The sequence below is a fragment of the Egretta garzetta genome, unplaced genomic scaffold (genome assembly GCF_000687185.1).
Source record: "Egretta garzetta isolate BGI_Z169 unplaced genomic scaffold, ASM68718v1 scaffold536, whole genome shotgun sequence".
Lineage (NCBI taxonomy): Eukaryota > Metazoa > Chordata > Aves > Pelecaniformes > Ardeidae > Egretta > Egretta garzetta.
Genome location: NW_009260068.1, coordinates 1,024,399 through 1,038,185, shown reverse-complemented (window position 1 = coordinate 1,038,185; position 13,787 = coordinate 1,024,399). Strand labels below are relative to the sequence as shown.

The window sequence follows — 13,787 nt, the reverse complement described above, 5'->3', positions numbered from 1 at the left end:
CAGTCTCTTCTGCTTGTCCTTTTCTGTTTCTTTGGGGTTTTTGACCCAAGAGGTAACTGATGCGTAGGCCCTTTTTTTTGGGGGGGGGCGGGGGTGCAAGAGGTTTAAGCAAATACCTAGGTTTTGGTAGCTCCCCACTTGGTGTTCCTGCATCGATGCCTCTCTCTGCCTCCGACTGCTGTGATTCCTCTTGTGCCTCTTCCCCAGACATCGAAACTTCGACAAAATAAACAAAAATCCCCTAGTAAATACAGTTTCTCCTGACTTGCCTGTGCGTATTTTGGTGGCTACTCTTGTTCCATTCGATTATAAGCCTCCTACAGGGATAAGGATGCCGTATCTGCTTTTGGAGAGCTGTTAGACCACGACAACGTTTTAAGTTTCAAGGAAGGTGCTGATTTCTAAGCCAAGACCTTTAACTCCCTGTTTAACCCAGAGTTTGTTTTGATGCCTTAATTCTAAAGCTTGGGTAGCAAGAACTAGCTTTGTAATAATAACAATAAATGAGCTCTGGTATGCAAATCAGTACGTTCCTTGAAAAGCAGAAAAAAACCCTGTAAAGCTTGGGAATGCTGTAGATGTTTATTCTTACAAGTAATGTCAAGTTCCACTTCTCATTTTAGACAAGGACTTCCAAAACATGCCTTGCGGCATCATCCACCGCCAGAACCACGAGCTGAGGTGTCCCCAGCCGCACCGCCGGCTGACAGCTACGGCGAGATCTCAAGGTACTTGTCATAACGTCGAATGAATCTTTTGTCTGGAGACAATGGCAAAACCAGGCACCTTTGTTATGAGTTACCTTTACAGAAGTAATACAGGTGGGAGGCTTGGGCTTTGCCTCAGATCTGTATCGTTTCGGAACATGTCCTTCTTCTTTTGGAAAGAACAAGAAGCGCGTAGCTGTCTTCTGTTCCCAGCTCGCAAATAGCCCGGGTCATCTAATTTTATGGCAGAAACAAGAGGAGAAAAGATAAAAATAATTCCTGAGTGGCGTAGAAGCGGGACTGGAAATAGTCTGCAGCTTAACTGAGATGATATTCGGAAAAATCTATGTTTTGCTTGACCTCTAGACTTCCTGGGTCTCTGAGATTATGAGGAGTCACCGTCATTACAATTACTTGTATACTATGGCTTCTGCTTAAATGCCTCTGAAGTCAGTATTTACGCTTCGAAAACTCTGTCATTGCTAAGGCCTCTTCCAATACATCTATGCTTTTTTGCGCAGAAAGGAAAGTTTACTCACCCACTTTATTTGTTACTGTGTATCGTTGGGTTTTCTTCCTTCCTTTCCTTCCTCAACATGTGTATTGCAGGGAGACTGAAACCTGGAAAGAATCAGATTACCCTTCCGTTACTCCAGCCGATCAGGGGAATTCATGGGCCACTAGTCAGAGCTACGCCGATGCCGACACCTCCACCGAAGACAGCTCAGTCTTCTCTTGGGGCTATGATGTGAGTAGATGTAATCATCCAGGCCAAGTGCGGCCCAGTGAGTAGAAAGACATTTGAAAGACCCTTGCAAATACATTTCAGGATAAAAGTGAGGATTGGATCTGCCAATAAATCATGGTAGTGGGTATGAAAAGAACATGTGTTTTACTGCTTCCCCATCTTGCTTTTCTCTCGGATCAAAACATATTAGGCTCATATTATTCAATTAATATTCTGCATTTCAATCTAGAACCTTGGAAATGCAAATCAATTAATGCATAAGTGTATCTGTACAACCTAGTAAATGCTGTTACTGTGGAATCCCAAACACGAGTGGATGACTTCCAGGCACTTGGTGTGAGCTTGATAAACTTCTGCACGCCGGTATGTTTCTCAAAATATAGTAAACCCTAAACCATCATTTTCATTTAGAAATATTTGTTTTATTCCCCATCTACAAAAAAAAAAGTGTGCTATTGCTTTCTGTGGGGTGAGATGGAACTGTTTAGATTTAAATTACCCAAGAACTGACCCCAGTTTCATTTTTTTTACACAAGAGCATCCTTCACTTTCACAGTGTTTAGCACCACTCTGCATTGCTTTTTGTTTTGCTGTTGTCTATGGACATTGCAAGCAACAAATTTTCCATTTCCTTAAAATGTCACTGACTGTTATCCTTCCTGTTGTGATTTCTTTTATGTAAATTACTGTCTTTAACTTAATACAGATATTTCAAAACGTTTTAATAGTTTTTTCTGTTGTGTCAACGTAAGCCTCTTATCACAGAATCAATCACAGACTGGCAAGGGTTGGCAGGGCCCTCGGGAGCTCACCCAGTGCCACCCCCCTGCCCAAGCAGGCTCACCCAGAGCAGGGGGCACAGGACAGCAGCCAGGCGGGGGTTGAAGATCTCCAGAGAAGGAGACTCCACAGCCCCCCTGGGCAGCCTGGGCCAGGGCTCGGCCACCCTCACAGTCAACAAGTTCTTCCTCCCGTTCAACTGGAACCTCTTCTGCTTCAGGTTGTGCCCATGGCCCCTTGTCCTGGCGCTGGGCACCACTGAGAAGAGTCTGGCTCCATCCTCTTGGCTTCCACCCTTAAGATATTTGTACGTGGTGATGAGATCCCCTCTCAGCCTTCTCTTCTCCAGGCTAAACAAGCCCAGCTCCCTCAGCCTTTCCTCACAGGGGAGATGCTCCAGTCCCCTCATCATCTTTGTTGCTCTCCTCTGAACTCTGTCCAGCAGTTCCTCATCTTTCTTGAACCGGGGAGGCCAGAACTGGACCCAGTGCTCCAGGTGGGGTCTCACCAGGGCAGAGTAGAGGGGGAGGAGAACCTCCCTCGCCCTGCTGGCCACGCTCCTCATAATGCACCCCAGGATGCCATTGGCCTTCTTGGCAACAAGGGCACACTGCTTATGTAGCTACCATCAGTCCTAACAGCAGTCTGCATCATCTCCGGGGGGGAATTATTTAAAGTTAATGACTTTCTGTGCAAAAGAAACAGAACTGTTAAATCAGTCCTGCTAAGCTTTAAACAAATAGTTGTCTTTTTCAATTATTAAAAAATTTCAGTTAAAAAACCCCTCCGAATGCTATTCATTAGGTATTTATTAGATAACTTTTCTGCCTAGGAGTTTGATAAAGCTGCCACACAACAAGTTCAGGAAATCTTCAGGCAAATCGATGAGCTTCTCTATGAGCAGAAAGAAAATGTGCATGTTGAGGGACTGCGGGAAGAATGCCAGCAGTGGACATCCAACTTCCCTCATCTCAGGTATTTTATCGATAGACCATCACGGAGTTATAAAAGAGTAGGGCTGGAAACAGTTGCTTCTAAAACAACGTTAGTAGCAGGGTGGCTTTATGCAATAATATAGTAGAGAGAGAGAAAAAGGTCACTCCGGTAGTCTGCCTGCCGTTGTTGTTTATTAATGAACTAACATTCTGCTATCTCCCGTTTGGTTCCTTGACAGAGGATTATTGGTATTTGCATGTGACTTGGCTTTAACGTAGCAAAATTCTCTTAGAAAAGATGTGTGGTGTATAGCTAAAAGCCAGGTGCTTAAAATAATTTAAAAATCATCCTGCCCTAGTTCAGCAGTCCTTATGGCTATCTGGAAACTTAAATTTTAAATCTTCATTACGTGTACTTGAACAGTTTTGTCCGTGTTCAGGAGTCTTACAATTAGCGGAGCATAAAAAAGCAAGTAAAATTTTCTGAATTTATTTACCTGACTCGAAGCAATTGGGGAGAACAACTGAAACCACATTTAACTATCACCAAGAAAACCGCATAGCTTCTCTGCAGAATTTTTAGGATTTGCTGCCGTGTGTTCTTACATACTTCAATAATCTCACTTTCAACATTTTCTGATTTGTTTACCCTTTGTTTTTGCCATGGCAGGGTTGTGGGGAAGCAGATAGTGATCCCCACAGATGAAGGGTACGGGTGGTATTCAAGTTCCCCTTCTGGCAGTCTGGGTTCCTCAGATGTAAGTTCACCACGAGAAAAAGAGTCTGACGAGTAAGTACCAGCGGGTAATCCAGACCGTGCCAAGGTGGGAAGGTAACTTTGTTCTCGGTGGATGGCAGTGATAGGCTTCTTAAAACGTGAGGCCTAATAAATTGCTGTTAGGTTGAGTTTTGAACCCAGCATGCTGCTTTTTTTTTTTTTTTTAAATTTTTAACTAAAAGTAGTAACATTCAGAATAGCCAGACTGCGTAGCTGTGCTTGTTGCTAACTACAGTAAACTGGTCAGTAACTAGAAATACCGCTGCTGCTGCTTTCTTGGGAATATGTATGTGGCGTAGCTGGTTTTGTTGTTAATCATCTATGAAATTTGTATAGAGCTTCAAAAATACAAAGCACTACATTAGTACTACTTTTATTATTTAATGTTTTAGAATGTTTTTTAATTAGCGTTGAGTTTTTTTCTGAGGTTTCAAGTTCCTTAGCAAGAATTAAAAATATGCAAGCCAAAAGAGTTTCTACTGTCACGCATCATTTGTTGGCCTCCCTCCTGCTTGGCCTTAACTACCATGTTGTGTCTCAGCTCACCAAGTGCTGCTATTTGAAGTGGAATAACAACTTATTTTCATTTCTGCTTTCTGAAAACTGTCACCTGTTCAGAATTAGTGTTTTTGGCAAGAAGGTACCTCTTTCTGTTACTCCCGTTCACAAAAAGGCTGACCGTTCCAAGTCTCCGACCTTGTGTTCTCCAGAGAGCGAAGAGGGTGAAGATGGAGTAATTGTCTCTGAAGGCGTAGTGGAGGAATATTTAGCCTTTGATCGCAGAGATGTGTAGGTATTGAATATTAAGATAGCAGCTAGTACCAGTTAAGTACCTGCTGTTAAGATATATAATTAAATATATAAATAAATAAATAGATATGTATATATATTTTGTTTTGATGTTAGTTGATAAAAGTATTTGATGAATTTAATTTTTTTAATATCTTTCCTCTAGAGAACTTCCGAAAGCCTGAGGTTGCTAGGGCACTGGGCATTCTCCCAATGCATTTCCTAGGACAATTTATTTAGCTAAATTATTTTTCTGGGTTTTTTTTTTTTGGTAATTTTTCATACTAGCTGTTTTTGTGCCTGGTTGAAATAGTTCGTTCCATCATAACTAAGAGCCTGCTATGTATTGGCATACTTAATAAAACTAGTTTAAATGCCATTTAGTTTTTATACTAAGTCAAATTCATTGTTGTTTGTTATGCACTAGCAGTGTGCTGCTTTGGTGTTGCCCTAGCATTTTGGGTGGAATTGTACCTTTCCGGAATTTCAGTGGTAATTTAAGAATTCGAGTGGATTTGATGCTTGCCAAGAAATAATTCCCACTATTTTTATCTTAAGAAGAAAGTACTAAGGGTGACATAAAGAGGATTCTTTTTGCCCCTTTACTTTATTCAGCCCAACAAGATGAACATATGGCCTGGGTAAGGACTCTGCATGGTACTGCCAGTTGCTAACTACTTAATTGGTTTTAATAAATAAAGCCACTTAGCCACAAGGACCATGAGATTCAGACTGGTCGGTGGCTTGCTTTGACCAGGCCAGGGAGACGCTGCTGCAGCAAACAATATTGCTGCCTTTGTAACATAATGGTAGAAGCAGTACAGCTTTTTCTAGTGGCATCTCTTTTTTTTTTTTTCCCCCTCAAGATTTGTAGCGTTTTGATGTTAAGTACTAATTCAGGGAGTAGATATGAAAGCCTTAATAAATGTGCTTGCATCAGTATTATTTTCTCCCTTCTATGAAATTTATTTTGGCAGATGAACATAAACTTTTTTGAGCAGTTGTCTTCCAGGTTTCACACTTCAGAATACCTCTTGCATTGTGGAAGTAGGTTTTTTTCCCCTCTCACTGATTAGATCTAATTGTCTAAAACTGCATTAAGCCCGTGCCCTGAACACCTCCTGGCTGTTAGAGCAGCAGGCCGAGAGTGGCATTAAACAATCAGGAGTAACATTCCTCTCATCTTCAGAATTCTGTAGTGCCGTTAGATATGGAGCCCAACACTGTGATGAACAAATGTCACTGTAACTATGAATATTTATTTTTAAATGGGACTTCGATCTCCTTGGTAAATTATTTATTATGCATGAAGTATCACTTATAGCCATTCCGTACGGGGAAACCCAGCCATGCAGTCATAAGGCGATTGTCTCGGTTGTTTCTCATTTAGGTCAGTGGTAGATTCTGGAAGAAATGGAACTTCAAGTGCCCAATATACAGAAGCTTGCTTCTTTCCGTATTAAACTGTTATTTGATATTGCTGTTTATGAAACTATCAGCTCTCAGAAAATAATACTGTGTGATACATACAAAACTTCTCCTGAAGTCTTCGAGCTATTCGGCCAGCGGCCCTGACCTATTTCACTTTAAGAGAAAATAGAACAGAAACGTATCAGCTGTAGCTGATGTTTTAATCCTATTAAATAAATGCAACAAAATATATGAGAGAAAATGCGTTTATGGTACAGGTAACGCTTACATTTTTTACAGGGAGGAGGAGTTGCATGAGTGGAAAATGGGATTGTCCTCTGGTAGACGGAAATTGGGGTTTCCTCCTATCTCTCCACATTCCTGCATGAAGGATTCTGTGCTCACATTTGTGTTTGATGATGTGTGGAGTGAAGTCCTAGGCTGCATGGAAGAATTAATCTGCAGGCACTGGGAAGGGTCAGCCTCTGGTAAGGATCATGGGTAAACTGAAGATGATTCAGAAGGGGATTTCAGTTACTTCGTTTTGCAAGGATGCAATGAGGGAGAGATGTATTCAAGAATAATCTCTTCCGGGGGGAGGGGGAAGGGTTATTTTGCTAACAACGTGAGACATGCCTTCAAAAGATTTAATAGAGCTTAGCATCTAAGAGGACTCTCTTTAAAAAATTTGGATTCATAGCAGTGTCCACCACTAGGAATGCCAATAGCCTGTATTTACAGGAATTCTCTCTTGCTTTGCATAGATGATGAGAAAAATATCATCACAGTAGAAACAATCAGAGCAGCTGCTGGAAGCCCTTTGCAGTTTGATCCTCTGCCAGCATTGTTACCTCGTGTGCCACAAACTAAAATGCCCTCAGTGACATCAAATCTGGTAAGTATTTTTAGCCAGCTGGTTTGTGTAGGGACAAATCAATACAGCGCTACCTAAGCAAACAGATTCGAGTACGTCAGGGGACTGTTTAGATCCATAACCAGTTTGGATTTTGTATGACTGCCAACTGTCCTTTCTAACGCTTAAGTTCTGTTACTTCTCAGTTGCAAGTTTTAATTCCTACTTTCCTCTTTAAAACTTAATATTTTATACACATATTGGACGACCAGGTAGTGACTGTTCATTATGACGTGGTTGTTTCTGCATTTCAGTAACGTTTGAAATGAAGTGTGAGATTGAGGATTGCGCATGTGAGATCCTATTCTGAAATGAAGTGTGAGATTGAGGACAAATCTCAGTGCAGTTGTAAAACAGGCTGGGTTTTTTCTCAGACACTGAATTTGACTGTATAATCTGCTTTAGATGATCTGCTCCTAGCGTGGTGAGCACCAGAGTGTTATCTGTTTATTCCATTTTAATTCAACTCTTTCCTTCTTATTTCTTTTTCTTTCTTTCTCCTTTATTTCCACCCCTGCCTCTTCCTCATGTTCCCCTTACTGTATGTGTAGCGCCCAAAAACCAGATGTGGCCGCAAAAGCAAAAAGAGGAGAAAACCACCTCAAGTATGTATGTCGGAGAGATTAAAGCTCTGGTATTTTCTATTTGCTGTCGTTACGGTGGGTGGAATTTCATGTTTTTCCAGATCAGTCTGTATTTCAGGAAAGGAGTTTGCAGTTCTGTTCTTGACACAAAATGCCAACATACACTGAAAATTAGTTTAATAAAAGCTTCTGATTATAGCTGTTGTTGGAAGATCCTCTCATGCAAATGAGAAGCTCAGCTGGAAAATATTACGTGTGATATAGCATGGTAGGATACATTTTCTAAGCACTGCCATTTGCAAGAAAAATAGATGCTAAGATGCCAGTCTTAGATGGCGAAATAATAGGATTGCATATTTGGATGTCGTGGAAGAAATTAATTTCTCCAAAATTATTTGCAAGGACAAAATCTGTAAATATGTGTGTATGTCTCTGCCAAACGGAGATTTACTTACTTATTTTTTAAACTTTCAGGTAAATCCCTCTCAAGGGTCAAGTAGTGGCTCTCAACGTAATCTAAACGGCTTGATGGTGATACATGGGATCCAGCTACAGCAAAGGAATCTGCCTGCAATGGAAAAAACAGTGTAAGAACTATAGATCATCTGTTGTGAAGTAGAGCACTCTCACGGTGAGAAGGATTCAACTCAAAACATAGCGAGATAACTTTCCACACTGGCGAAAGCAATTCTCGATTCTTTCCCTGCTTGTCTGTTTACTTACTTGTCCTCTGTGAAACAGCAGACTTCCAGTACAGGTTTTCTGTTTGATTGCTGCTGGTTTACCACTTGGTGAACAGCCATGGCATTCCTCTTGGCACTGACAGCCTGAAAAGAGAGGAAGCTCAGAATGGGGTAGAGAAACAGATTTGCTTGGTTCCTAGAGGTGGACCTGTGTTAGATCTAGGCTACGGGTGTGAAAACTGATGTTTACAGTATGGGGTGTTTAATCTGTTCTGTGATTACTTTTCACTTTTATACTGGAATCTTGAATCGGAAAATTCATAGTTCAGTAAAAAAAAAAAATAAAGATAGGCTTCTTTTTTCTTTTTCATCCCCTGTTCTTTTCTCATTTGGCTGAAAATTACTTTATATAATTATGTAAAAAAATGAAAATGCATCATCTCTATCCACATAGTATCCAATACTGTTTGTGTCATGTGTAGATGAGTACTTTGGTAACAGGGTAGTTTTGGTTTTGTAATTCTTTTGTTAGGGACCTGGATGACAAACGGCCGGGCTCCAGTTCCACCCTCTCTACCAGAGTGTGGCCAAATCGTCCTCTAGAGCTCAGCGCATCATCCCTGTCATGTTCCACAAGGAGGCGAAACCCACCACCACGTACCCTGCACCCCATCAACACAAGTCACTCTCGTACAGGTTCTGTGGACGATGTCGTCAGGGGAACTCGACTGTACGTTTCAAAACCAGTTTCTTGCTGCAAGTTACCACGTTTAGAGAACCCAGCTTATACAAAAGCGTTCAGTTGAAAAGAACGAACGTTAATTATCTGATTAAAGAAATTAGCTGCCCATTAAAGCACAATCTCCCCTGAGAAAGCTGAGTTGTTTAAAGCTGATGGACTTAAAAGTCTAGGTTTTGGAGGTCAAAGTGCCTGTTGCTATCCTAGCCCAGACTGGGCTATAAAGGCGGTGCTCATCTTACCTGACCAACCAAAGGACTCTTTAACAAACACAACGAACCCTAGAATATCTTATTTTTAATGTTTAGCGTAATGATCTGACTGAATGTAGTCATTTACAGGAACCACAGGGTGGTGGGAAACAATGCAGGGTTTAATATACTTCTGTATTCCACGTGTTGTAAACTGCCATAGTTTCCTTTTAGTTTTGCAGTTTACCTATAAACTCATCCAGCCTGTTATTTTTTGTAATGTTCAGGGGCTTGTGTCCCTTCATAACCGATGTTTCTACTTCCAGTATTTGATGCTTCTGTCCCCTTTCCTCAGGCTTCGCTCAATCTAACAATGGTTAACATCTCCCCTTTATTACTGTATATTTTTACATGTATGTAGAGAGCGCTAGGAAAGCCTTTTTTAAAATGCTGATTATAGCTTGAAGCTTTTCTAACGTATTCTTACAGAACATCCTTCCTTCAGTCCATTCCAGAATGCATATAGAGCTAAGGCCTCTTGATCATTTCTGGCACTTCTCAAACATACAATAATGTGCAGACACCTTTCATGTGAAAAGGCTTTTCTAGAAAATAGAATATCTAGAATATCTAGTATCTAGAAAATAGAATGCTTATGCTTTTATATGCCTCCTGTGACTAAAGCTTAATTAATTTTGTATTTTGTGCAATTAGATTGGTTTAGCTCTTTTTAGAAGGCTTCTAAAAGCCTCTTGCACCTGTTCCTTCAAATACTCAGACAAAAGACGGAGAAGGTAGACGCCTTGTTTTACCCCCAGACTTTTTATCTGACGCTCGTAATAAGTGGAGGAGCTACAATATGCATTTGCATTATGTAGCTTTTTTACTTGCTCTGCTCAAGTATGGGCTGCTGCTGTATTCTAGGCTCGTTGTTTATCTCCGGTTGCTAGGCTGAAGTTAGCAGTAAGCAATAATTCATCCTAAAGGATAAAGCAGAAAATAATGCCGTGTCTGGGAACAGGCAGACGATTTTTACCCCTGTGTGGTAACTGCCCATGAAGACACCTTTATATAGACACACACCTTCATTCTGCAGCACCCGCCGCACAGCACGCTCCTTCAAAACGCACTGGGTGAGGGGTTTTTTAACCACCAACTAGCTTTTATATACACCCGTTACCAGGATTTCTGCTGGGGTACTCGTTCTCAGACTCACTTTGCCTAGATTTTTAATATTAAATGTTCTGAAAACTAGAAGTTCTTGTTAAGAGATGAAAAAGATCTCTGCCAAACCTCACCCGCTGCAGAACTCCTCTTAAATACAGTCTCCAATAGTCAGCCCTAACACCAGCATCTTGTCGCAAAATTCTGCAATTTTGCTCTCAGTTTTAATGTTGTCTACCTCATGCCAACCAAACTGACCATATTGTATGTTTACACCATGCCAAATATATAAACTGTACGTTTTTTCTGTTCTTATTGGTGTATTTCAGTCTGACTGCACACGAGCAGCTGACCTCGCCCTCTGCGCTGCCGCTGAGCCGAAATAATCTCCTACCACCCATTACTGCCACCAACGTGGCAGAGCGTGTGAGCACTGCAGGATCCCAGAGGCAAACGGTAATGGGCACGACAATTTTATGATTGGATAGTCTGAAGTTGTCATCGCTGCTGATCAAATTACCTAGCTCCAGAGTTCTGATTTGTTTGTTATCTTGCAAGTGACAGCAACTGAAACGGATGCACAAAAAAATGCCGTATTGATTTTGGCCAACGGCATCACCCGTAGTTGAATGCTTTAATTCCAATTAATGCCAGGATTTTTTTCCTCCCCATAACTAGGTGTAGAATGATGGGCTTGGAAAATTAGCTTTAATTCCTAGGCAACTTACTTTAAATGTACTGCTGCAATAAGAAGTAGCCCTAACTGTTATTCTTCAATGCAGAAATCTCGAGGGAACTCAAGTCGAGCTCACAGTGTAACAGCACAGGAAGATACCCACCAGCAGCTACAGGAGCGGCTTTTCCTGCCTGATCAGTTCTCCAGGCCTAACACAACCAACGCATTCTTGGTAAAAAGTGCAACAAATTATGCCAGCACATCCGTAGTTACTCACTAGGGTGCTTTGAGAATTAACATAGGCAAATACTACTTGAGAACCAAATGTCACAGGTGACCGGTGCCAGGGAGTTCATCGAGTTCGCCACTTGATTAGATACTCACAGGTTAATAGAAACATCATTGCTTGGCGCTTCCGAAACAAACGGGCCAAGTCAGTTGTTCACGGAGAAGGGTCTCGCTATACTCCCCACAGCCAGCCCCTAACTACGCCTATAAGCAGCTGGTGGTACTACGCTTTTCTGGAAGAATCCAGGTTTGAGGTGGTTGTGGAACAAGCCAAGTGTTACGTGAGGCGTAACATTCTGGTGTAACAACCTGGCACCTTCGGTGAAGGCTTAACAAGAAATGTGGGGTAGGAGAGGATGCTTTGGAGTCTTGCATAGCCCTTGGGAAGTCATTTCGACAGCTGCACTCAGAAACGCCAGGGTAGGATGGTCTTTGTTGCTTTCTTGCACAAGTTTGCTGTGCTGTTAATGTCCGGTCCGTCGCACTATCGGATGCTCTTGGTTTTATTGATTGAAGCCCTCACTCTACTGCTGTCTTGTCCTGTTTAACAAAGTATTGTTATCCAAGTTTTAAAAGCTATCATTTTAACCATAGCTTTTAAATAGCTGCTGGTTTGGTTTCTGTAATTTCAACATCCTTGACTTAGCACTGGGTGTACAAACTTTTAAAGTCTATTTTGAAACAGGGCAGTATCCAGAAGTGGTGAGAATGCCTTTAACTGGCCCAGTGATCATTCTAAGTAGGAGTGTTACAAAAGTCTATTTTCTACTCTGTAGGAGTTGAACTTGAGGTTGATGTAACCCTCCTTAAACTTGCAAAAGCTCTATTTACACCACCTTATGAATTAGGAAATAAGTATGTTTAAGTAGTTTGTATTATAACTTGATGTTTAGAATTTTTCATGCAAAGATAAATAACTTGAACTGTCTTTTCAGCCAGATCCGCAGCACCGCCATTCTTGCACTGTTATTGACTGTAGCAATCAAACTTGGACAAGCAGAGGATCAACAGGTTCAGGTATGCTCATCAGCCATAGCGTTTAAAAAGATTAAGCCAGAGGTAGGCTTTTGGGACAAGGATGCATTTCCTACATAGGTGATTACATTGAGGAGGTTTTTCAAAATTCAATTTTGCATTTAAAATTTTCCACTATAGGGGTTTTTTACTTGCATATAGAGCATGTTTGGGTATGGGTTGTTTGGGGTTTTTTATTACCACATAGTATTTTAAATCAATTTAAGGAAGCGTAATGCAGTTGGTCCCACTGCCTCTCATATCAAAGTTAAGAGCAGGAGTTGCCAATTTAAACAGGAACTAGGAACAACTACCTTCTGTCCAAGGGTTTTCCTTATGCTCAGCTGTACAACCAAAAGAAAATTGCATTATGTCCAAAAGAAACTTATTTGCACTGTATCTGGAAGAGATTGTACTAGAATTGCACTAGATCAACTCGGCCAGTAACCGTAGTAGTACAATTCATACACATGCTCTGAAATCAGAGTACGCTTGTAGTTTATTCGTAACAATTGGAATAACTTTATGGAGTTACGTGGCATGACCTAAAATGAATCTCGTCTAGAATCACTTCTTTTTAAATGGTGAAAGCATCAAGGCAGCAGGAAGGCAGTTTTGCTGTGGCTGTAACGCATACTCTTCCCTCCAGTTTCCCTTCCTTCACTGCAAAGTCATCTCCTTCAATTGTTTATGGTTAATATGCTTGGAAAATAGCCTTCGTACGTGCTTCAGAGCGGATGCCACAGTCACAGCCAAGATTTGTGGTTCTTTTTTAATAGTAGGAAGCTACAAGACTAAGTAAGTTGCACATGCATGTACAAGTGTAGGCCAATGAACCTTACTTACTTCAACTATTACCTTCAGAGATTCAGGTTTTTCACCTCGTGGCGCACACAGGGTCTTGCCTAGTCACTTGAAAGGGAGTTGTTTCAGTGATTGCAGTAGAGCAAAAGTTAACTTTTGTGCCCTGGAACAGCTTTTCTGCATGCTGTCTTTACAACTCTCACCCGAGTTCACCTGGAGACGTCCCTGTTAACTGGTACTGATGCCAAGCGTCACCTCCACCTGGAAGGGGTGGCACAGAGCAGTGTATCAGATGCACTTTCTGAAAACTAGGTCTGTCAAGACAAGTTACACTGGATTCCTTTAATCGCACTGGTTTGGGGGTTCCTTAGGGAGTTGTCAGAATTTCCCACATGAAAATACACCAACAAGATAGGACTGAAGCTGCAAAAGTTAACGGAAGCTGCAAAGGTTAAGGTAGCAAGTACATGGGTGATTATTAGAGGACAAGAAGAGTCTTTTAGCTTGTTTAATAGCTGAACAGTCTACTATCACTAATGTAAGGGGTACCAGAGGCAACCTGAGTTTAACAAAGGCACTAAACT

At 41.3% G+C, this 13,787-nt stretch overlaps 2 protein-coding genes across 2 annotated transcripts in view; one reads left to right on the top strand and one right to left on the bottom strand.

Moving 5' to 3' along the window:
- ECD (ecdysoneless cell cycle regulator) overlaps window positions 1-211 on the bottom strand; it is a 12,130-nt gene extending 11,919 nt beyond the window's left edge. Inside the window, 1 exon segment of the mRNA XM_009641185.2 lies at window positions 117-211. Within this exon segment, the coding sequence (XP_009639480.1) occupies window positions 117-211 (95 nt within the window).
- A 120-nt stretch (window positions 212-331) lies between these two features.
- Window positions 332-13,787, top strand: part of FAM149B1 (family with sequence similarity 149 member B1) — a 15,249-nt gene continuing 1,793 nt past the window's right edge. The window contains exons 1-14 of the mRNA XM_009641184.2: window positions 332-336; window positions 624-728; window positions 1,317-1,455; window positions 3,068-3,210; window positions 3,841-3,960; window positions 4,567-4,737; window positions 6,448-6,635; window positions 6,912-7,042; window positions 7,612-7,665; window positions 8,119-8,231; window positions 8,860-9,057; window positions 10,751-10,877; window positions 11,204-11,329; window positions 12,321-12,402. Of these exons, the coding sequence (XP_009639479.1) occupies window positions 332-336; window positions 624-728; window positions 1,317-1,455; window positions 3,068-3,210; window positions 3,841-3,960; window positions 4,567-4,737; window positions 6,448-6,635; window positions 6,912-7,042; window positions 7,612-7,665; window positions 8,119-8,231; window positions 8,860-9,057; window positions 10,751-10,877; window positions 11,204-11,329; window positions 12,321-12,402 (1,702 nt within the window). The remainder of the gene's footprint in view (window positions 337-623; window positions 729-1,316; window positions 1,456-3,067; window positions 3,211-3,840; window positions 3,961-4,566; window positions 4,738-6,447; window positions 6,636-6,911; window positions 7,043-7,611; window positions 7,666-8,118; window positions 8,232-8,859; window positions 9,058-10,750; window positions 10,878-11,203; window positions 11,330-12,320; window positions 12,403-13,787) is intronic.